The following is a 24,817-nucleotide window of genomic DNA, read 5'->3' on the forward strand; positions in this document are numbered from 1 at the left end:
TGGCCACATGGACTTGGACAAGTTATTAAACCTCTGAATCTCAGTTTCCTCTTTTATAAAATGGGATAATAAAAACACTGACTTCAAAGGGCTGAATGATGGTTAAATAAAATAATAGACATGAATGCAGAGATATTTGGTTTGTAAAATCAATTGAACTAGGTGGTAAAATTCAATTGGATTGGACAGTGAGGGAGAGACTGAGATAAAGGAAAGCAGAGAAGAGTTTTGTCTTATAGACAAAACTAGACAGATGTGACTGATCAATAGATAGTTAACAACCCTTGGGCTACCAGCCGGCATGTGTACTTCATGAAAATAAGGTACCAAGAAATGTGCTCAGAACAACCTTAGCAGTAAAGCACTTAAGAGAATGTCTGACACACACTCACGTGACAATAGCTGTTGCTCTTACTTTTGCCATTACTACAATTGCTACTACTCCTGGGCAAGGACCCATTCATAGGTGCTTCTGTCCTGCCACCTGCCATCGACCTCATGCTTAATCATGTTTGCTGGAAAAAACTGAACCAAGGTGAATACTATTTTCCTACAACTTTTGGACAGATTCAAAGAGAGAGCATGTTTGAAATTCATAAAGAACTAAATAGATGCACTGGTAGGGTTACGTTTGCACATCTCATTGGATTATAAGGGGGTAAGAGAGGCAGCAGATGTAAAACAACTTTGCCAAGTTATAAGAGCTATTTGATATATTTAATGTAAACCCATTGTGGACCAGTCCAGGTTGTATAGAAGAGTGCATTTTTTGATTCTAAAAATCTAACATCTTGTCATAAAGTTCTCAGTTTATGCAGAGAGTTCTCAAGAATCTGTAAAGAATTGAGAATATTTGCAGAGTTATTAGGAATCATTCCCTTACCATAGGCAGACCTAATTTTTTCTCCTAATTGCTCTGTCTCTTTCACCAATAAACAACCAATTTTTATTTACTTGGCCATTTCCCATTGGAGGATTTTTTTGTGAGTTAATAATGGATCAGCCTCTTTTACCCATTCATGGTATGGGGGCCTTTTACTTCCACATCTTTCAGAAAGTTTCTCAGAACACATTGCTTGGGGTCTTATTTGCTGTGAAGGGCACGTTCTGGTGTTAAGATGTCTGGGGCTTGAAGGAGGCTGGCCCAAGGGTGGTTAATTAACTATTGACCACTTATTTCTGTCTTGTTCTCTAAGACAAAAACCTAGCAGTTTTCCTTAACCTGCCTCTCACTGTTGCTCTCCAAATCCAATATGAATTCTGCCACCTAAGTCCTGGGGATTTGACCAATGAAATATCTCTGTATCCACCCACATTCTAGTATAAACTACCATGGTTCAGAAGACTTATCATAGTTAGTAATTATATATATATATATCTATTTTGATTGTTTGGTCATTGTCATGTTAGATTATAAACTCTTTAAGGACAGGGACTGGATATGTTTGTTACCTATTAATATATCCACAAATGCTTAACCTGGCATACAATAGGCTTTAAATAAATATTTATTGGATAAATAAATGAATAAATGGCATACTTTTTGCATGGCTTCATAAGCTGGCAATATAGTGCATTATATACCAGTCTCTGCTTTCTTTTCCCTATAAGTATAATTTCAGGTCTTCTGAATGCAAGACCATATTCTGCTTCTTGTAACACCTCCCTTTTCTTTTTAAGCACCACCATCTTTGGGGAATGTCTATCCAGGAGACCCATTTCAAAAATTCCAACTTGAAGAATAATGAACATCATAGTTGTATCATTTTCCCCTAAGATCTTGGTTATCCTGCTTTCTCAAGGTCCTCAACCCTTTCACTTGAGAAAAGCTAGAGGTCTGTGTTTGGTGGGCGGGACTCAGGTTCTCATAGAAGAGCTACACACACTATTACAGCTGCTGGCATAAAGCACGTTGCATAAGTCTGGGGGCTATTGCTTTCAGAAGCAGCCGGGCAGCCTGGAACACACAACTGGCTCATCCACACCTTCAGGACTGTCAGTGTTGCCCCGTGAATTTTGAAACAATTTAATCTCTAATTTATAATAAAATGTTAAAAAAATGATAGTCACCTTTTCTAACTAAATTCCTCTCTACACTTTAAACCAATAAGCACAGTGATTGTTAACAGTGTACATTATCTTAGATCCATGTCAATTCTACAGAATCTGACTTTAAAATAAAAACTGAATATTACACACACCTCTTTCTGGGATTCATATATGATTTTAGGTACACTAATACATGATACCAAATATAAATATTCTTACAGACAAGAAACACATTTTTAAGGAGTTTCTGAATTGTAAACAATAAATCTTACCCTCAAAACATGCAAAAGTTTTTGTCTGAGGGAGGGTACCCGGCTCACTTAAATAAATGCTACTTTTGGTTAGTTTCACATTCAACGAGAATCTAGTCTGAAGGGCTGTAGGACAAAAAAGGTACTGGAACTAAGGAAATTCATTTTTTCCCCTCTAAACCACTTTTCTCTCATGTTTTCAAAAGGAAAGCTCAGATAGCTGTGAATTCCAAAACAGGGTTTATTTAGTAAGATGAGCCTGTTGACCTGCATATTGGCAAAGTGAGCGGCCCTCTTCAGAAGCTGATTTTGTTCTAAAGTACTGCTGTTGATTTTACAATGCTTCTTACACCAGATTCCTAGATCTAGAAGGAGGAAGCTGCAGGAGGAGTGTGAGTGATCTGAGGATTAACCAAACAGGCCCCTCTGCAATCTATGTAGTCTCTTCAAGCTACGCGAATTTTTATTGCATTTGGGCTTTTTAATAAGCTGAATAGAAATAATAGCTTAAGAAAACATCTGGCCCGAATATCTGCAAATTCTGAGTCTAATTAAAAGCTGCTGAGGCAAATGATTTTTTGTAAAGATTTTCTGCTCACTATATAAACTACAATGGATTCTACTTATGTTTCGTACTCAGGCCTGGTAATGTGAATGGAGCCCCAAATACCATTTTTTACAAATGCAATCTTGGATGAGAGGGTAGGAGAACAAAGGGATTTTACAAGAAACAGAGCCACAAAACTGCCCACTCTCTCTGCAGTGTAGGTCTGCCAGGGGTCACGAATGCTGTACGGTCCTCTGGGCTGCTCTATAATTAATACATATGCAAAGGATAGTACTGGACACCAGGGCAAATTCAACACACAGGGCAGTCTCTGACTGCATAACAGCATCTGACCAGGAGGAATAGTGTAAAACACAGAAAAGACCCAGTGCCAAGCAGGTGGTTCCAACAATTGGTGCCACTGGAGTCTGAGGTAGGGAGAGTCCAAGGTGGAGGACAGACAGGGCAGGCTCTGTGGAGAAGCCTGCACAGCACCTTGCAGTTGAGACAGGCCTTGAGACAGGATTCGGATGGGAAAAAGGAAGAGAAGGGGGCTTCCTCCACTGACAAATGGGCCTGTTTAAGAGAAGGGCTGCTGCAGCGGCAACGTGCTCCCCATCTGCTGGCCCTGGAAAGAGGATTACTGCAGTTCAGTAAGTCAGGAGCTTTCCAGGACCACAGGAATGCAACACGGATTTTGACTGGAGGGAAACCCTTAGCATTCCTGGTGGGGTCTTGGAAGAGCAGGTAGGGAGACAGACTTTGCATTTTGTTATAGCTTTATTAAGATCTGGGCCAGATTAGGGGGGTACATTTCTTCCACCTTCTCCTGAATGGAAGGGAGAAATCAGCACAAGACCCAGTTTTCATAAATAAAAGAAATTTATGTATGCCACAGCTTGCGAGAAGCCCTTGCAAACATAGTTGTGTTTGCTCAATACTTGTTTATTGTTGATCCAACATGCAGAAAGCTCCGAGTGCTGATTCACCCTCTTATTAATAGGAAACCCAATGCAGGCTTAAATATTTATTCTGCTCCTAGGTGGCTTGGTGCCAGCAACTGGGCCGTCCTCTTGGTCAGTGTTCTTGGTTCCAGGCACTGCCCTCAACTGCACACCAAGTGGAGACAGCTGGGAGGAGGAGTTGGTAACCAGGCCAAATATTGGGATTCAAAGCTGCCAACCCATCTGTGTGTTATCCTAACCCAGCTCTCATGCAGGTTTCTGTTTCACCTCCTGCAGCATTTTTGAAAAGGCAGATGAAGACCCAGGAGCCATGCTGGACTTTTGCGTCATATTTTCACTTGAGGGCTGGTGCTAAATTGAGCAGTTGTGGTCAGTGGAGATTCCCTGAAGAAGCCACAATGACAGAAGGCAAAAGAATAGTTTCTTCCTTTATGGTTTTACTGACTACAATAAGCTCTACAACCTTTCAACCATCCAAACTTTTTCTTATAATTTTATCATCACATTCTGCAGAAGTCAGTAGAAATACTGTCATGGTCCTCATAGGTACAGTCTTGCCCAAGTGTGGAAGGGAAGATTTTCCTTTCAGCCTGTGTCACGTTGCCAGCTTCTTATGATGATGGGACTTCATACCTTGAGCAGTAATTGAGATTTCTGGAGGTGCTCTCCACCCAGTAGTAAAAGGCAAAGAGCTCCCCTGTCCACCCACTGTGCACTGGGCCACATGGATTTTGGTTTTGCCTCTGCTGTAACTGTGTGAACTATGTCAAGCCATTTCACATTTTTGGTCCTCAGGGTCTCCCTTTTTGAGATGGAGCTGCTTCCCAGCCTACCCATATTATTCAGTAGAGCATGCTGGTCATTCACATCATGGGCTTTAGGGACAGACCTGGGTCTGTTCTGGATCACTACTCACTGTGCAGTGCGGCCTTGGACAAGTTAGCAAATCTCTCTGACCTCATGTGTTTACTCCTACAGAAGGGGTAATATCTACATCAAATGGTGCTTGTGTATGTTCCTAAGGAAACAGAGGTAGAAGAAAGCCTGGGCTGTGGAAGTCATGGAGTGCGTTCCAACCCTGCTTTTCCCCTTAGTGATATGTGCCTTTGGGCAGGTTATCTGAGGTTCAGTTTCTTCATCTGTAAAATGGGGATAGGAATATTTACTTCAAAGCATTGTTATGACTTTTAAATGGGATAATATTAAATGGGGTAAAGGGACAGTGTTTGATTCCCCAAATAAGTTTACTATAGCTGTTAATTTCCTTCTGCCTTTCCTCTATCTCCCACAAAATGGAAACTAAAATGGAAAACAGGTGAGAGCTCCTTGAAAAATTACGCATTACACAAATCTGACATATAAGTACTTCTTCCTAAAGCAGAGTGGATTGAGGAACAGTGAAAGACCAAGACACAAGCATCAGATCAAGGATGCAGGGAATCTGGGGACTTGCTGAATCCATGCTCTGCCTGTTAATCAGTGGTGATTTTCCAGTTCACAGCCCAGTGTCATGGAAAGAGCAGGATCTCTGGAGCCAGACCTGGGTTCAAATTCCCCACTCCACCAGTTGGAGAGGGCAGACTTGGGGCAGTTTATCCAACCTTCCTGTACCTCAGTTTCCTCACCTGTAAAATGGGGATAACAAATCCTTCTTCAGAGAGTGGTTGTGAAATGCCTCGCGGAGGAGCAGGTAAAGAGAAGATGCTCAATCAGAGTTGTTTTTCTCCTTCACAACCTCATTATTATTGATCTTGGGTATTTAATTATTCATCACCCACAGAGGAAATGGATAAGGTGCCACGATGTCTAGATTTCCTGAGTCTTGATTTCAAGCATGGTTGCTCTGTTGTCAGACTCTGTATCTAGCTGTAGTTTGTCATTGTCCTTAAGAGTAAATTCTCTGCTTCTTCACTTTATTTTCTGCCATTCTCCACCTTACCCACTGCTCTTTCAGTCTCCTATGCATCACCTTAGGGCCGTGCTCTGCCAGGAACATGCTAACCATGCTTTCCGATGGATGGCTCCAATTCCTCTTCCAGGAAGCCTGGGTTCTTTGTTAACCTGTTTGCTCTTAATCTCAGGAGTATGTTATTTCTTTCGTATCGTTTATCACAATTTTAAGTGTGTATATATATACATATATACACATATATATTTATTTGTTTTTATGTGTCTAAGCTCCACCAGGGGAGGCCCTCTATTTGCCTAACTTGTAACTGAATGGTCAGAGCCTGCCATAAAAGGTCCTAATGAGTATTAGAGGAATGAATAAATATTAGCCCCGCATCTTGATTTGAGGTTTAAAAATAAGGTCACTATGGGTAGAAAACTTTGTGAACCATTTGAGCTTATAAGAAGCTGCTTTGTAATCTTATTATTATTATTTTTTTCCTTTTTGTCTTTTTTCGTGTCCGGCAACGGATCGCAACCCTCAGTGTCGCGCCCGTACTGGACCGGGACCGGCAACGGGATCGCAACCCTCGGTGTCGCGCCCGCACCTCGCTCAGCCAGTGAGCGGGAACCAGTCTGTACGTGGGATCCGAACCCTCGGCAGGAGCGCTGCCGCGCTCCCAAGCAGCGCACTGTAGCAGTGCGCCACTGGGCCGGCCCATAATCTTATTTTGAATAATTAAGCCCAGTCTTATTTTACTATGAGAAAATAACCAGCCACAGAACAACATGCATGGGAACAAGATGGAACAGATGCTTCAGATGCAGGGAAAATAAGAACTTTATTTTCAGTATCCAAAAAGGGAAATGAACCTACTTCTTAAAAATAGTTAGCCAACTTTTAGGCCATAATTATTTCTGTCTGATTTGAGAAAGAGGAGCCCTGCTGTGCTTGTCCCTGTTTCTGTGTCCAAGCAAGAGAACTAACAACTACCATAAACATGGGTTTCAAGTATTGGAAGGATCAAAACCACTAGCATAACTCCCAGGTAAAAGCTCACAAGAATGTTATCATTCAGCTAAAAGTTTGGAGACTGAAGCCTCAAGTTATATTTTTTCCCCTTTTTGGGAGACTGTTGTATTAAAATTTCTAAAACATCTTAGGAGTTATTTCCATTTGGGGATGGGGAGAGTTTTACAAACATCCAGGCTCATGTTGAGCTTTGGTGAGTTGGTAAGGTTGGAATAATTCAAGGACAACACCAATTCATGCATATAAAAAGACTGTTGATTTGTGTAAGAACCAAATCTTTACTGATGTTAGGCACATGGCTCCTAAGAACCTGGGAACAGATAAGAGTTGTCCCTCTTTGGAATTCAGCCATCTGAAGGCAGGACTACTGAGTGCCTCCTGATTGGGCAACTGTCTCTGGGTGTCCCCGGTCTCCCCCCTATATACACGGACACTGCCACCAGATTCTCTTCTTAAATCTCACTTGTTACACATGACAAATGTTTCGGTGATTACAGCTGCTGAGTATACATTGGAGTCCAAACCCTTTCAAGGCTGTTGTCAATCTGGTTCCAACCCAATGTTCAGGCTTATTTTCCTTTACTCCTGACTCCTTTACCTAAACTGTCTAACCAGGCAGATAGGTATTATTGTTCCCTGAATATGCTTTGCTGTTTTCTAGCTTCCAGGATGAGGTCATGTAATCTCTCATCTGTTTCTACCTACCACCATCCCCTGGCCTTTCAGCAGTTCAGGCATATCCCACCTTCCCATGAAGGCTCTTCCCAGAATAATCCACCTCTGAGCTTCTAAAGAATTCTTGAGCAGCCCCACATCCTGCTGCTAATCATGTTTTGCACTGCTTGCGTTGTTGTTTTACATGGTTATTGTAGTTCTTGTTGTTTGTATTGTCAAGTATGTCATGGTGACCCCAGAAATGATTTAGAGCAGGGGTCCCTCACCTGTGGACCCCAAATTGGAATTGATAATTCTCTATTCTTTCAATAATTTCCACTTTCTTGTTAAGGTAATTTGAGTGGGTTTTTATCCTTTGCAAACAAACACGTCTTAAATAAGACAAATGTCATCTGCACATATTTAAGATTGAAATCCCCAACCTGATGTGCGATTATTTTTCACAATTCTGAAAACTCAAGGTCACATATGTCAATGTTCAAAAAGTATACCTGAGGCACTTAAAAAAAAAAAAAGCAGATTTAAAATATGCAGATTCCTTGGCTCCACCCAAAACTAACTGCCATAGAGTGTCTTGGGCATAGGAACTAGGAACTGGTATTGTAAACAAGATTCCTGGGCAATGTTTATGTATATGCAAGAAATTTAGAGGTCTACGGGAAGCTGACATTAATGCCCCTCATATGATGGGGAAGGGAAGAAGAAGAGGAAACAATTTGTGTTCCTTGAGTACCTGTTATGTGCCTGGAAAAGTATTAGGTATTTTCACCAGTATTATTTCTTGTAATCTGCAAACAAGCTTGTGATGTAAGTCTTATCATCAGTCGCTTCTTACAAAAAAGGAAATAAGTGTTCATGGATCTCTAAGTGGTAAGTGCATGGGTCAGCATTTAAGCTCTGGGCTGACCAGCTCTGAGGTCTTACTTCTCACTCTGCTTTCCACTCTGCGGGAGCTCCTAGCAAACCCTGGAGGGAGAAGCGACATGGAGGTCCAGCCAGGTTGGAGGTTTCCTGGGTTGGTCTGTGGGAGCTGGACAGATCCTGAGCCCCTGGCTGGTAACCCCGGATCAAGATCCCTTTACATCTTAAGAGGAGAGTGATCCTCTGAGCTCTGAATTTGCATCCTGGATACCAAGTCTGGAGCCTGGTGAGCTTCCACTGATGACCACAGAATGCCTGCTTGGTCACAAAACCATAGCACCTCTGGACATCATTACAGGTGAAGAATATACACTGGCCTTCTGGCTGAGGCTTTAAAGACCAGCAGCATCCAATATTCCAGCTGGAGCAATAGTGGCTGCTGAATGGAAGGCAAAGAAGAGAGGCCGCAGAAGGCAGGATTGAAATCCCCAACCTGATGTGCGATTATTTTTCACAATTCTGAAAACTCAAGGTCACATATGTCAATGTTCAAAAAGTATACCTGAGGCACTTAAAAAAAAAAAAAGCAGATTTAAAATATGCAGATTCCTTGGCTCCACCCGAAACTAACTGCCATAGAGTTTCTTGGGCATAGGAACTAGGAACTGGTATTGTAAACAAGATTCCCGGGCAATGTTTATGTATATGCAAGAAATTTAGAGGTCTACGGGAAGCTGACATTAATGCCCCTCATATGATGGGGAAGGGAAGAAGAAGAGGAAACAATTTGTGTTCCTTGAGTACCTGTTATGTGCCTGGAAAAGTATTAGGTATTTTCACCAGTATTATTTCTTGTAATCTGCAAACAAGCTTGTGATGTAAGTCTTATCATCAGTCGCTTCTTACAAAAAAGGAAATAAGTGTTCATGGATCTCTAAGTGGTAAGTGCATGGGTCAGCATTTAAGCTCTGGGCTGACCAGCTCTGAGGTCTTACTTCTCACTCTGCTTTCCACTCTGCGGGAGCTCCTAGCAAACCCTGGAGGGAGAAGCGACATGGAGGTCCAGCCAGGTTGGAGGTTTCCTGGGTTGGTCTGTGGGAGCTGGACAGATCCTGAGCCCCTGGCTGGTAACCCCGGATCAAGATCCCTTTACATCTTAAGAGGAGAGTGATCCTCTGAGCTCTGAATTTGCATCCTGGATACCAAGTCTGGAGCCTGGTGAGCTTCCACTGATGACCACAGAATGCCTGCTTGGTCACAAAACCATAGCACCTCTGGACATCATTACAGGTGAAGAATATACACTGGCCTTCTGGCTGAGGCTTTAAAGACCAGCAGCATCCAATATTCCAGCTGGAGCAATAGTGGCTGCTGAATGGAAGGCAAAGAAGAGAGGCCGCAGAAGGCAGTGTCCTGTTCATCATCCAGGAAAGGGGCTAAAGAAAGCCATCTGGGTTTGTGAAGGAGGGCTGGTGACTGTGCAAACCCCAGAGAGCACTGAAGCCCCCATATTTGGGGATTATAGGTCTAAAGCAGTTGTTCTCAACCTTAGCTAAATATTAGCATCAGCTGGGGAGAATTAAAAAATTTCTGAAGCCCAGGCTGCTCCCCAGATCAGAGGCCCAGGCCCTGGAGCTTTTTAAAGCTCTCCAGATGATTTCAGTGGGCAGCCTGGTCTAAAGTGTCTTCAGTGGCCAAGTGATACAGGTCCAGCCTGCAAATACTCTGAAGCCAGCTTGCATTCCACCATGGCTGGGAAAGCTGAGGTCAGTCCAGTATAAACCATCAGCCACAGTCTGCCCAGTTTGAGAACTGAAAAGCCTCCAGAACTTTGACTCACAGCCAGAGCAGGGTCCCCTTCAATTTTCAATTTTCCATTGAAAAGCAGAATTGGCACAAGAGACTGAGAAAGGAAACATGTGAAAGGCAGAAGGGAGAAGTGGGATGTAGCAGACACTAATATTTATGAAGGAATGTTCTTTCAAGCAGAAAAACACCAGCCTTAGAGAGATGAAACTGGGGTATTTATGGCAGCTTGGGGACAGAAAGAGCCTGGATGTCCAGTCTTAGGGGAAGTGCTCTCAACTCACGGAGTGGATGATGCCTTGCAGCGCCTGAAAGCCATCGTTCACAGGAAACACGTGATCCTTACTGTCCGCAATCCGGGCCAGCTGAGAACACAGCAAACGCACAACACATATGGACATGTGTCAGGCTTGGATGCAGAGAAGCTAAGAAAGCCACTGGGCCCAGGAGGCTCCATATACTTTTAGAACTCAGAGGCCTTCGCTGGGCTCAGGGACCTCACTGAAAAGCCTTCAGTAATAATGAGCTTACCAGCAGCCTCTCTGGAGCAGGCCCGAAGGGTTGGCTCCAGATTTTACATTTGTTTTAATACTTTTCTCCTTAGGAGCAGAGGTAAGATTGCCCGGCTTGATGAACATTTGGCCTGGGCTGATGTATTTATGGATTTGGGGGCAGGCCATTGGCTCATTTTTCTCCCATTCACCCAAACTCCTGTTGGCAATTTATTCAAATCAAACAGATTGAAATTTCCTTTCAGGGAAACTTTACAAGTAAATTCAGGCTTTGGTGTTGGGTGAGGCCAATGAATGGGGACCCCAACCTTTCACCCAAACTGCTCATTAAGGAAATGGCCCTTGCAGTTGGTCTGGCTGCTCCTGATGTATGAAGCAGAGGACTGAAGGCAAGGAGAAGCTGATCTGTGAGCTTTTCTGACCCCAAATTTCAATGTAGTTCTGTGATTGTCACAGTTGGAGTCAGTGCCTATATGCATGGTTTTTAAAAATACATTTTTTTTGTTTTTAGTGATTGTAAAATAACACATACTAATTGTGAAAACTTAGGGAAATCCAGGAGAATTAAAATAAAAACAAAACAAAGGTTACTCATAATCCTATATCTATCTTTGTTAAAAACTCAATATATGTAGTCTTTCATATCTTTTTCAATGCAAATATACACATTTATTCTAAAAGTGGCTGCATACTATTCTTGTTGCTTTGCAATCCTATTTTATTCACTTAACAGTATATCATGAGCATTTCCCTGTGTCATTAAAACAGAAAGAAATTATGAATTACATCAAGGAACATTTATTTGTTAGGAAGTTTTCACAACTTGCTTATAGGTACTTGTACATAAGTTTTTGCCCACTTGTCCAACTATTTCCATATTTTTATATTGAAGATGCATTTTTAGTGGGTGAAAAGAAATATTTATCATTTAAGTAAGACAGTCATATTTGTCAAATTAAATTTAAAAAAACAATCCAAAGAGTGTTACAAGCTAATTCAGATCTGTTTTGACACTTTGGCAATTTAATGTTTACCAAGAAAGTCAACCAAGAAAGACACTACCTGGATGGTCTCTGTTGAGGACCCCAAATATATCAGAAAATGACTTCACATCCCTTACAAATCCAGCAATTCCTTTCTGCTTTGCATTTCTGGAAAAATAACCTATCTAAGGAATATTCATCCTGCTCATGCACCTTCTGCACTGAACGCACATGTTCTCCATCATTCACAGGCTCAGTATGTTCCTTTCTGCTTTGCATTTCTGGAAAAATAACCTATCTAAGGAATATTTATCCTGCTCATGCACCTTCTGCACTGAACGCACATGTTCTCCATCATTCACAGGCTCAGTATGCTCCCAAACCTGGGGAAATCCATGATCATACCTGTGTTTCATTGAAATCTTTCACACCAACACAGTAAACGATTGCACCAAGATCTCGGGATCTGTTAGCCTGGGTCATGGAAAGAAAGGACATTAGAGAGAGAAGCAGTGGCAAACACACTTCTCCTGGATTTGCCAGACTAACTTCAATGATTTGGTATTTATTGAGCACCTACCATGTGCCAGGTACCAGACTGAAGAAAGCAATCCCTGTCTACGAGGAGCTCGTACTTCAGTGAACATCACATTCTAATGGAATGCATGGTGGGCCGAAGAGGAGTGATTAATCCAGGGGGAAGTGCTGTACAGATTCACTGAAGTAGAGTCTCAATGTGGGGCTTTGAAAGTTGAGGGGAGGGGAGGGAAACTGCAGGCTAAGAGAAGTCATATTAAATATACTGGAAAAATGATTACATTTTCTATTCCTCTGATGGATTTTTATTGACATACATTTCTTTGTAATGGCCATTCTAATGGAATGCATGGTGGGCCGGAGAGGAGTGATTAATCCAGGGGGAAGTGCTGTACAGATTCACTGAAGTAGAGTCTCAATGTGGGGCTTTGAAAGTTGAGGGGAGGGAAGGGAAACTGCAGGCTAAGAGAAGTCATATTAAATATTCTGGGAAAATGATTACATTTTCTATTCCTCTGATGGATTTTTATTGACATACATTTCTTTGTAATGGCAGCATGATATCATAAAAGAATGTGGCCTTTGGAACCTGATATTCCTGGGTTTGATGCATTGCTTTGTTCCTAAAGTGTTTTGGGAATTAAATGGGATAATATGCTGAGCTCCTCACACAAGGCCTAGAACAATGGAGTGGCTTTGTTCTTAAAGGTGTTTTGGGAATTAAATGGGATAATATGCTGAGCTCCTCACACAAGGCCTAGAACAATGGAGATGCTCATATAACGTCAGTACACTGTGTGAATAAGGCCGTTTTCATTCCTATAGAATAAATTGGTTTAATGATAGGAAATTGTGGTTCGTATTTGAATAGGTGAACGCACAACCTTCTCTACAATTAGCCACTGAGAGGGCAACATAATGAATAGCATCATTTTGACTTGACTTTAATATTTGATTTAGTAAAGTCTTGACATCTAATTTCAAGGCTGTCCTGCATTTTAGAACAGAAAACAAAAATTGGAAGTCCTTGGCACATACAGTAGGTGTTTAATAAATAATTCATAGTAAACATATAGTAAGTGTTCAATATACGCATATTGATTTTAATTTTTTCCCCCTCTCTTAGTGCCCAAATCCACTTTTGTCTAACACTGAATTCTAGAAAGAACAGAAACATTCGTGTATGTCTTTTTCCTTCACATTAGGAATATTCCCTGCTGCATTCAGGATAAAATAATCTTTTAGATTCAGTCTAGCCCCAACCTTATCTACAACAGCTCTGTGACTCTTCTCTTCTAGTTGGGCCTTATATAAAATTATCAAGAATAGAAAGGTTCAATTTCTTTATATTGTGAATTTTTTCTTTTTTAGGAAGCCTCCTTGTATTGGCATTGGCACTCTGAATATTTTCCCAAGTTTTCATGTGCCATACCTAAATTCCTTTACACTAACCCTTATTTTAAGCCTCTGACACCCATCATTTATTTTATTTTCAGTTCTTTCCTTATAAGGGTTTTTACTGTATTTGACTATTATTTAGAACCTAAACAAGCCATTTAGCATTCCTATCACATAGTTCCAACTGTAGAATATAGCATTTTCCAAATGCTGAGGAGTGTCTGTCATATTAACTTGTGTGTTTCCCTACTGTGAGCTGTCCTTTATACTAGCAGGGGGAGTGAGTAACTAGTGGGTTTACCTACATAATTTCCCCATACCCTTTGCTAGCAGAGCTTCCAAAAAGCTGAAGATTGTTTCATGGTCAGACCCACGAAGGTGGGTCTTACTCACCTCTGCGTCTCTGGTGCCCAGCAAAGTGCCCAGCACATGCCAAGCTCTCAGTTAACACTGGCTGACTGACTGAATGACTGAATGGATGTAGACTTCACGCTTGCTAAGGGAGCTGAATTTAAATTAAATACTAGTCAAGAACCCAAGGTAAGTGTAATGCTATGATTAACTCCTTTCCCAGAGCCCGGCACCTTCTTCCCTCACTGTCTGCCTTTTTCCTCACTGCGATTCTGTCTACCATCTCCTGAATGAGACTTTGTCACCAAGGCTTCAACACTTTTCTGTGGTTAACCTGTTTCCATGGGCCAATTATACAAATAGCTCAATTCTAAAACTTGAAAAGAAAGGTTTTCCTAAGTGTAAACATTACTTTCAATTCTTGAGTAAACCTCTTTTTCTAAGTCTCTTTAAAAAAATTGAAAGCTTCATTTAGAGAATTTTTTCACTTGCATTGAAGAGTGATTTTTGAGAACATAAATAAAAGGAAAAAAACATTAAAGGAGACAGTACAATTAATTTTGCTACCAACTGCTGTTCAATTTTGGTCCTTACAGTGAGAAGCTCAATGATTCATACATTCTGACAAGATTGGCTCTTACATATTTTAAGTAATTCCTTCCTCTCCTACTGTTTTAGTGGAAAATGGAGGGAAAATGGTACTGATATTTTTGTGTAAAAGTTATGTACAAATTTCAACACTGCTGGAATAACAAAACACCTTAAATAAAGACGTGGTAGATATTTTTTATCCCTCAACACACAGAGTGATACACAAAAATTTTGAGAAGAGAAAAATATCTACCATGTGTAAAACATGAAAATTCATTTAAAAAAATGAACTATTATTATTATTTTTACATATGAAATACTATTTCATTCAGGGGTTTACAAAGAACACATATAATTTTGTCCAAGTGGAGAGACTACAGCATTTCAGAAAGGAGGAGCCTTTTTCCCTGTTCGTGTTTACACACGGGCCAGGCTGTCGCTTACCTCCCTCTCTGAATAGAAAAAAAGATCTTCATGGAGCTCTCCATCAGTCAAGGCAATGATGACACTGGCTGTCCTGTATCCTGCGTGAGACAACACAGACTGGCTTAGTCCACTCTGCCCCACCCAGGGAACTGATCTCTTATAAGCCCTGGGATTTGATCTCTTATAAGCTCAACCACCCAAAGTCAATATTGTGGGAATCGTCAACTCTTCTTTTGGAACTGGAAGCAGTTCAAGCATGAAGAAAAATGCTTTCATGGCTGCAGACTATAAGAGTAATAGATTTTGCTTTTGAGTTTCTTAGCCTCATCTTTAAAAAAAGGCCAAACCTGGTAAAATGATCACAGAACCAATAGCTGGAAATAGCTCCAGTGAATCAAGTGCGATTGTTGCCCAGGCCTGAGAACAAAGTCTACTACCTGGATTGTGCAGGGGTCCTTCTCACAAGCTGTAGTTGACACATACACCACCCCTTGAAGACAATCTGGCAAAGAGTAATAGCCAGCATGATTTACAAACTGACTGTAATTATCAGAGCAGTTGGCAAAACCTACCAGAATTCTTCCAGTGATTTTCAGATTTCTAATAGATTTATATTAGCAAGTTTTGGTGCTGACACTTGGTCTATTTGTTGCAGTTTAGAATGTAACAGGACGTGAACACCCCTACAGGCCTGAAAGGAAAATCCCTAAGTATACTGAATCTCTTTTAAGAGATTTGCCTGAGGTAAAGAAATGCTATCTATGAAAGACACTGCAGTAATCATGGCTAAAATAAAAATATGATTATTTCTATATGCTTAGGTACTCTACTAAGTATATTTAATGCATGTTTTCATTTAAATGGAAAAAAAGGTTAAACTTAACTAGTATTTTATCTTAATATATCCAATCACAGTAATGAAGAAGCTTAAAGCTCCAAGAAGGACAAGAAAATTAAATTTGACATAAAAATCCAAGACTTTACTAACTCATCCAAGTATTTACTAATTTAATGAGTTCAACATGCAAAACTATTCATAGGAATTCCAGACTGCTGCCATAATGAGATCTTAATTACTTTTATATAACTTTTATTGGCATCAACAGAACAGTAGAATTGACCTGGTGTGTGCCATCTTTCTATGTATTCCTTCTTTGTGATGTAGTGTGTGTCCGAGGATTACAGACAATACCATATATGTCTTTTGAAACATAAAATTACTGAGGCACTTTCAAAAGCAGGCAGAGACAAAAGTTAAATAATTCATAATGTAATTAATTCATGCTATAGGCTTACCTTGTCTGTTTTCATAATAAATCTGCTCACTGGCCTAAAAAACATATGAATGAGCCATTAGCCATATAACCACTGTTTGCCCCCCGCCAAATACCATATTGCGCAGTGAGCTCTGGTGCTGGATACACAGCCAGGGCTCAGTCTTGACTCTGTATGTAATTTACCCAGGCTTCGCTCAAATATCAATGATGATATTCACCTAAAATTACTCTCACATTTAAAGAATATAGCTGTGAACATGGATTGATGTCTTACTTCTCCTAGCCTAGCACTTGTTTTCCTTAAGGTTGAAGTCACTGAAATTGTCTCAACCGCTGAAGCTGCCATCCAACAAAGGTCATTTTGGGAATGCAGGGGACTTGTGTGTGGCATGATTCCTGAGTCCCAGCCAAGCATTAGCTAACAAACCCTTCATCAGTGCCAGGGAAGGAAGAAGGAAATACATTTCTTGAGTTATTTTGGATAGTTATCAGTGTACAGCTCATGGGAAAATGTTGTCCTCTCTTCCCATTGGGTGTTATTCAGCCCCCTTGATACATGTGCCTTACCTTATCAGCCACCCCTTTGTTGATATTTCAATATCACCCCTTATATTTACAGTTTAAAACTGTTTTAAAATTACCCTTTCAAATCCTTCATGCATATAAGTGTCTCCTCCTGGCAGAACTTTCTGGAGTTCTTCTAGGCCATGACGAATCAGTTCCCTGAAATCCAAAGATACACTGTTAGTCTTATTAGAGCATTTTTTCTTTGCTGTTGATAATCATAGGTACGGATCTTCTTATCTCTGTGGACACTGCTGTATTGTCCCGAAGATCCCCCAAAAGCCTATCAGAGGAAAAGTTTTTGTATCATATTATCAACCCAGGATCAGCTATATACTATCAAATTAATCACCCAGGGTCAGCATAGGCTAAGGGGAAAGGACCTTTCTGAAGGAATTTCCATCTGCTTGCAAAAATTTTCCTTTCCCTGAACAGGGACAAAGTTTTCATTTGACATTGGAAATGAGTCTTAAAAACACAACTGCTCCTGAGGGGACACATAACAACTTCAGCAAAGATGCAAATGGCTTGTGTGAGCCAGAAAGAGGTGAGTACCAAGAACCCAGGGAAAGCCACGGCTAGGACGCTGGCGGGAGGGGAGGTGTCCAGAGCGAACTTTGCCACCGCACTGTTGTGCCAAAGGAAACCATGCAGTCAGCTTTGAAAATAAAAGTCCAAGGAATCCAAGCTTTCCAGGACAACCAAGAGTGTTTTCTGTGGGCTGATGCCTGTGTTTTATTACTCTGGTTGTCCAAGGTGACAGCAGGGGCAGGAAGAGGAAATGGGACATAGCACTGGGAAAGAGTCCGACAGACAGGGGAAACATGAATGGTTTGGGGGCCAAATGGCATCTTTGTGGACCATTCTCTCTGGGATGCAAAATATCTACATTCATATTCCTGTTTTTTAAATCGCTCCATATGGTGCCAAAAAGGGCAAGAAAGTGTAATTTCTGAAAACAAAATAAAACAAAACAAAATAAAACCCACAACATAATCTTCTCATAAACTGTAAGCCTATGAAAGAGTTTGAAATTGCCTTCCTCCCACTGGGGAGTCTTTGGTGGCAGAGGGTGGACATGCATTATTTAAATTAGGAAGGGAAATTCCTTTTGAGTAGGGAAAACGCTTAACGTTATACTGAGTAGCCACTATCTATAAGGCAATACTCGAAGATTTCTAAATACATGGAACAAGTCTCTGTTCTAAATATATGGAAGGTAATTAATTCGTTTAAGCCTTATGACTGCTCTTTGAGGATGATACTACTGTTATTTCTATTTCACAGATAAGGAAACTGGGTTACAGAGAGGCTAAAGAACTTGCCCCGCCCCCTGAACTAGTGAGTGACAGAGATGGGATTTCATCTCAGAGGCCCTGCTCTTAATCAGTGTGCTAAACTGTTTTTTTCTCTCTCTCTTGAATGAATGAATGAGTAAATGAATGAAACTTATTACCAATCTATCCTGGCAATTGCTTGGGGAGGAAGTCTAATGAAAAAACTAACCTTTTATTAAAACTGATGTAATGGGGGTGGCCATGGGTGAGGCTGAATTGTCAGGCTGTTAGAGGTTTTAAAAGATAAATTCAAAAGTGGTTAGCCTGAGCCTGTCCCTGGCCTAGGCTGCTGATGCTTCTCAAGTAGAATATTTAAGAACGAGTATCTCAGACTTTGGGAAATGTGCTAACTGTTGTCTGACTATTTTCTGTGCCCAGATATCAGACCACATGCCCAGCTGCTGAGTCAGAAACTGGAAGCCTTCCTTGTCTCTCTACCTTGACTCTCCTTTCTCTTTCTGTTCCCCACATAATACAGAATCAAGTCCTGCTTGTTCTACTCCAAATATATCTTGAAACTGACTACCTCTCTATCACTTCTGCTAATGCCATGGTCTGAGCCACCATCATTTCTTACTTAGATCACCGGACAGTCACCTGCTATTGTGTAACTGCCCTCTTGCCCACTCTTCCATTCATTCTCCACCTGGCTAACAGAGTGTTCTTGAAATTCAGGTGAAAGCATGCCATTCAGTCCCCTGCTCAGAACCCTTCAAAAGCAGCCCATTACAGTTATAACATCCTAAATCCTTGCCATGGCCTTCTAGCGCCTTCACGGGATGGCTCCTGTCTCCCTGTCCAGCCTCCTCTGCCCCCATCTCTTCACTTCAGCCACATTGCTCTTTTTCTGATAGACACTTCACAGTGGCAATCACTGCTGCCTAGGAACACTATTTGACCAGCTCTTTACCAGGCTAATTCTTACTCAGCCCTCAGTCCCAACCTAAATGCCAATTGCTCAAAGTAGCCTTATCTGACTTCCCCAAACCAAATTATTCCCCTTCATTAGACTTTCTCACGACCCCACAATTTTTGCTTCATAGCAATTAGGACATTTTATAAGTAACAACATTTGATAATGTAATTATTTGTTTATGGCTTCTTTTTTTCTTCTTTTTTCTAGTTCTAGACTTTAAACTCTATGAAGACTGGGCCATGTCTGTTTTGGCCCTCACTATATCTTCTGTGTGTACTGCAATACCTGAAACATAATAGACAGTCAACAAATATTTACTGAAGAGGTGAGTGGAGGGAACGGATGTCTCCATTGTTAATCATCCTGGGAAGAGGTCACCTTGGGGGCAGGGATGAGCTTCACTTTGCCATGTGGAGGGAGGCCAAGCAGGAGCTGACCTGGTAATTGGCCCCAGGACAGGTCCAGGGCTATGTGGTGGTTAAAAACCACTCTCTGTGTTGTACTTCTTACATTACCTCCAATATTTCAGTAAATCCCATCAAAAGGCATAGTTTAATTTCAACTCTGTTGTTTGGTAATCAGAAAGGGCATATATCTCGTGGATTAAAAGGAGGGATAAAGATAAGAGCCATGTCCCCCTACCAAGGTCACTGGGAGGGTGGCGTTAGCAGCCACCTGGCAGAGGGCAGCTTTGCCCTAGGGTTGGCAGTTTCATGAGGGTCCCAGCAGCAAAGGCAAGATGACATGAGGGTAAGGGTGGGACGGAAAAATCGGGGTCTGTTCCTGAGCATACTAAGGTGGCACTATGGAACCACAGTAGCTGGGGGCAGTGTGTGCGGGGGGGGGGGGGGTTTTTTGACAATTGGGGGATAGAAAATGGGGATTAAAAAGAAAATATGATTTTTTTTTTTGGTCACAGATTAGTGAGGTCTGGAACATTTTGGTAACACTAAAATTGGGATATTGCATTAAGGCTAAAGCTTAAAAAAGAGGGCTAAAAAAAAGCCTATTTGGGGGTGTGGAAAAGTTTGCTTGACTTCACTGTATTTTTTCACTGCCAAATAAAGCCTGGGAACTGGGGTATTTTCTCTGAGCCTATTTCCTTTCCTTCACAAGTATTTTCTTGAGCTTTCTATTTTTTTGGTACCAGAACAAGCAAAGGCTGTTTTGAGAAATGTCCTTATCCTTGATGCTTTGTGTCTGGAAAGATATGAACTTACTAGTCGCGAGCAGTGATCACAACCTCCCCCGATATGCGATATGCCACCCTCACTTACCAAAAGATCAAATAACTTCTAGCCCCACTCTAAGCACCCACAATGTCTAAACAAACAAAACAGGTGGTTTTGTGGGAATCGTGGGTCGGTTTTAATTCTGGGACAACATAACTACTAATAAGGGTCTATTCTTTATGCTTGCCTCGAAACTGAAGAAAATTGAGAGGAGAATCATTTAAAGGACGATGAGAACCTCTCAGAGGACTTGGTTACTACCAAATGAAATGTTATCTTCCTGGGAAATTAGAGAGGCCAGGAATTCTATGAAGAGAGGCTGGTATTAAAGAGCTCCTGTTTTCCTTGGTGGTTTCTCATGTCTGCCAGTGTTCCTACTTAACGCCGAGGGTTTTCAGGTCACGTGTCTTGTGTTCCTTTTGCAACCCCCACAACGGTTTTGATGGACATAGAGTAGGTGATTGTTGAATGAATGATTCTAGTTTGGGTGCATTCATTCATCATTCATTCATTGTCACAATTATTTATTAAACATACACCATCCATCCAGAACTATGCTGGTTTGTAAGGGGTAGTGGGTGAGGAGAATCAGTCACAGTGTCTTCTGGACTTTCTGTTGCCCTGGGAATTTTTCTACACTTTATGAAGATTACTTTCTGGGATTCTGGTTGTGGTGTGACATTTTGATAATATTTTCTGATGAAAACATTTAAAAGATGGATATACATAAGCATGTAAAGAAGCACTTCAACAATCTTTTATCCCAAGTATCCCACTGATGTTCTCACTGAAAATCCTCCTTGGGGTTATGCAACGTCTACCATATTTTTGTTTTACAAAAACAATCTCCAGCACCACCCTAAAATAACCCAACAGCAGCTCTGCATTGTCGACTTCCTTGCTTCCTTGTAAAAAGGCTTCTGTGGTATTGGGACTTTCCTAAATGCCTTGCAGTTGTTGGCTTTGGAGTCTCAACTCATATAGTAAACACACATCACTATTTATCACCACTAATGCTACTCTTACAACATTTCCGGATGGTCTTATGGCTCTAGTTGTTGACTACAAAAAAATAATGTAGTGAACAGAACAGAGGAACACAGATTAATTAAAGACGTTTTGCAGCTACTTTGGAAATCATGAAGTTTTACAATCAGCTGTAATCATTTGTTTATCATGTACATAAATCATAGACTCTTTGGGACTTTTACCTAAGGATAGGCCAACATGATGAATTATATCAAGATGCATGCTGAACCAAAGCTCTTTTTCTATGTATTTTTTAGTGAGCTGTAATTTATATACAGTAACATGCACAGATATTTGTTCATTTCTTTTATAATTGCTGAATTTACTTCTATAAAGTTGTTCATAATATTCCTTTATCATCTTTTAACATGTGTAGGATCTGTAGTAATTTCTGTAAAGTTGTTCATAATATTCCTTTATCATCTTTTAACATGTGTAGGATCTGTAGTAACATCCCCTCCTTCATTCCTGATATTATTCGTAAGTTATATTTTTTCTTTTAAAAAAAGTCAATCTTATTAGGAGTTTCAGTTTATTCTTTTCAAATCCTTATGGCTCTAGTTGTTGACTACAAAAAAATAATGTAGTGAACAGAACAGAGGAACACAGATTAATTAAAGACGTTTTGCTGCTACTTTGGAAATCATGAAGTTTTATAATCAGCTGTAATCATTTGTTTATAATGTACATAAATCATAGACTCTTTGGGACTTTTACCTAAGGATAGGCCAACATGATGAATTATATCAAGATGCATGCTGAACCAAAGCTCTTTTTCTATGTATTTTTTAGTGAGCTGTAATTTATATACAGTAACATGCACAGATATTTGTTCATTTCTTTTATAATTGCTGAATTTATTTCTGTAAAGTTGTTCATAATATTCCTTTATCATCTTTTAACATGTGTAGGATCTGTAGTAACATCCTCTTTGACCCCATATTTCCCTCTAACTATTAAACTGTTTATTTGCATCTCTCTTCATGAGAGCTATTTGTCTTATTTTATTTTTTTTTAGCAGTTGCTCTATGGGTCTATATTCAGGGTTGCCCAAATACATAGCTTTCAGTTCCATGCTCTCTTAGTTCAGTAAAGCCTGGATCTTTCCTGGTGTTGGTGAGCATCTGGAATGGTCAGAATGATATATTTGAGCTCAGCACTACTGACCACAGTGAATGTTTGGTGGTGTGTAATGAGTATTCATTATCCTTTTTTTCTATATTTTTGTTGTTCCTCAAATAGTTAATAATTAAAAAATTTATTGAGGGTGAGTAGCAAAGGTTAAACCTGGAGTTTATTAAGAGGCATTCCGAGACGACTGAAGGCAGCGCTAAATCCAAGGCTGAAGAGGACACTCACACTGGGGGCCAGGAGTTGAGTCAAGTGACAGGTAGGAGTGTCATTCAGTTGTGGGACTGCCTCATGCTGAGTAATACTATGGTTGTTTTTGTTGGGTCACGGAAACTTTGCTTGTTTTGATTGGCTAGCTTTGGCTATGAAGACACTACCATTCTTTGGTCCTGTTGACTACTTCTGAAGTTTGCCTTGCTGTCTTGATCCAAACAACAGAAATGTTTCTGGACCCTGCTTTGTTGGTTTTCAGCCTTTTTTGGTGTTCGTCACATGAGTAGGTAAGGGTTAATAAATGAGGAAATGAGCAACATTTCCTGAGTATCTGTTATGTGCCAGGGTCTCTGCTGGGCACTTTCCATACATTAATTCACCAAAGCCTCAAAACAACACCATAGGGTGGGCATTATTATCTTCATTTTATACACGATAAAACAGATTCAGAGAAGTGCAGTAACATGCATATGGTTGTGGAGGTTGGATTGGAACCCACACTGGGTCCTGGTCAAAGTGTGTATTCTCTCTATTACATCTGTGATGCCCAAGCTTGGTATGTAACAGTGTGGTGTACACAAAGACACAGGAGACATATATATATGTGTGTGTGTGTGTGTGTATAGATATATATTTATTTTTTTTTTTCTGAACCATAAGTGGTACTCCAAAATTTGAGAAAGTACTCAACATGATTTTTATATAAAATCAAACACTGGCACATGCATTTTTAAGATGAAAGAACTTTGAAGAAATGCCTTGCTTTCTCAGCCACTTCAAACTCTACCTTAGGACCCCAGGGATACGCTTTTACTTTCTTCTANAATTATATCAAGATGCATGCTGAACCAAAGCTCTTTTTCTATGTATTTTTTAGTGAGCTGTAATTTATATACAGTAACATGCACAGATATTTGTTCATTTCTTTTATAATTGCTGAATTTACTTCTATAAAGTTGTTCATAATATTCCTTTATCATCTTTTAACATGTGTAGGATCTGTAGTAACATCCCCTCCTTCATTCCTGATATTATTCGTAAATTATATTTTTTCTTTTAAAAAAAGTCAATCTTATTAGGAGTTTCAGTTTATTCTTTTCAAATAGCCAAGTTTGAGCTTTGCAATTTTTCTCTATTATCTACCTTCCTCTGTTATTTGCCTATTTTCAGTTTTGTTGATTCACTTATTATTTTCCTTTTCCTACTTACTTTGAGTTTAATAAGCTCTTCCTTTTCAGCTTCATAAAGTAGAGAAGCCAATCGCTAGTTGTAAATTTTTTAAACTCTCTTTTCTAAGAAAATACTTAAAGCTATATATTTCCCCTTAAGCGCAAATGCCAAGGCTCTAATATTAGCACTTGTACATTGGGGTTTGCCTTCATGGAATGTTGCAGCCACCATGAGAGGAAACCTGGTCTTCTAGCCTCCTTGAGAATGAAAGACCATATTGAGAGAGAGATCATCACAGCTGTCCCAGATGTATTATCTCTCCCAGCTAAGCCCAATCCCTAGCTGATCCTATTGATAAGTACAGCTGCATAAATAAGTTCAGCAGAAGGTACTATTACTTTGAGCTACTAATATTTGGTGCTTTTTAAAGCAGCAATAGATTAATGATACATTGGATCTTGCTTCTTTATCCAATGTGATATTCTCTGCCTTTTAATTGGAAATTTAGTTCATTTTATATTTAATGTTATGGTTGGGTTTAAGTCTACCACGTTGCTATCTTGCTATTTGCTTTCTAATTGTCACTTCTGTTCTTTATTTCTCCTTTCCTACATTCTTTTGCATCGATCAAGTATTTTTTCTTTTTTTTTGGTATTTCATGTAATATCATCTATTGGCTTTTTAAAAACATAAAGCTATAGTCTTTTTTTTTTTAGCAGTTGCTTTAAGGATTACAATATGCATCCTTATTTCATACCATAAGTTAATATTACACCACTTCTCAAATAATGGAAGAATCCTTTAATATTATTCTTCCACATAATTCCCTCTCATCCTTTGTGCTATTATCATCATATATTTTATTTCTATATTTGTAATAAACTCCAAAATGCAATGTTATCATTTCTGTCTTAGTCAATTATCTTTTTATGAAATTAAAAAATATTCTTCCTTCTTTTTTTTGTAGATCTAGTTTACACTTGGAATCATTTTCCCTCAGCCTGAATAACTCTTTTTTTTGTTTGTTTTTTGTTTTCTGGAGTGTAGTTTTGCTGGTGATGATTCTCTTAGGC

At 40.0% G+C, this 24,817-nt stretch overlaps 1 protein-coding gene across 1 annotated transcript in view; it reads right to left on the minus strand.

The window, feature by feature from the left end:
• The window catches only part of ANTXR1 (anthrax toxin receptor 1), a gene marked incomplete at both ends in the record, with an annotated part of 224,880 nt that overhangs the window by 172,620 nt on the left and 27,443 nt on the right, over positions 1-24,817 (minus strand). The window contains 5 exons of the mRNA XM_008583503.1: positions 10,362-10,442; positions 11,978-12,046; positions 14,894-14,973; positions 16,172-16,205; positions 16,794-16,875. Coding sequence (XP_008581725.1) covers positions 10,362-10,442; positions 11,978-12,046; positions 14,894-14,973; positions 16,172-16,205; positions 16,794-16,875 — 346 coding nt within the window. The remainder of the gene's footprint in view (positions 1-10,361; positions 10,443-11,977; positions 12,047-14,893; positions 14,974-16,171; positions 16,206-16,793; positions 16,876-24,817) is intronic.

Source organism: Galeopterus variegatus, unplaced genomic scaffold, assembly GCF_000696425.1.
Source record: "Galeopterus variegatus unplaced genomic scaffold, G_variegatus-3.0.2 Scaffold2944, whole genome shotgun sequence".
Taxonomy (NCBI): domain Eukaryota; kingdom Metazoa; phylum Chordata; class Mammalia; order Dermoptera; family Cynocephalidae; genus Galeopterus; species Galeopterus variegatus.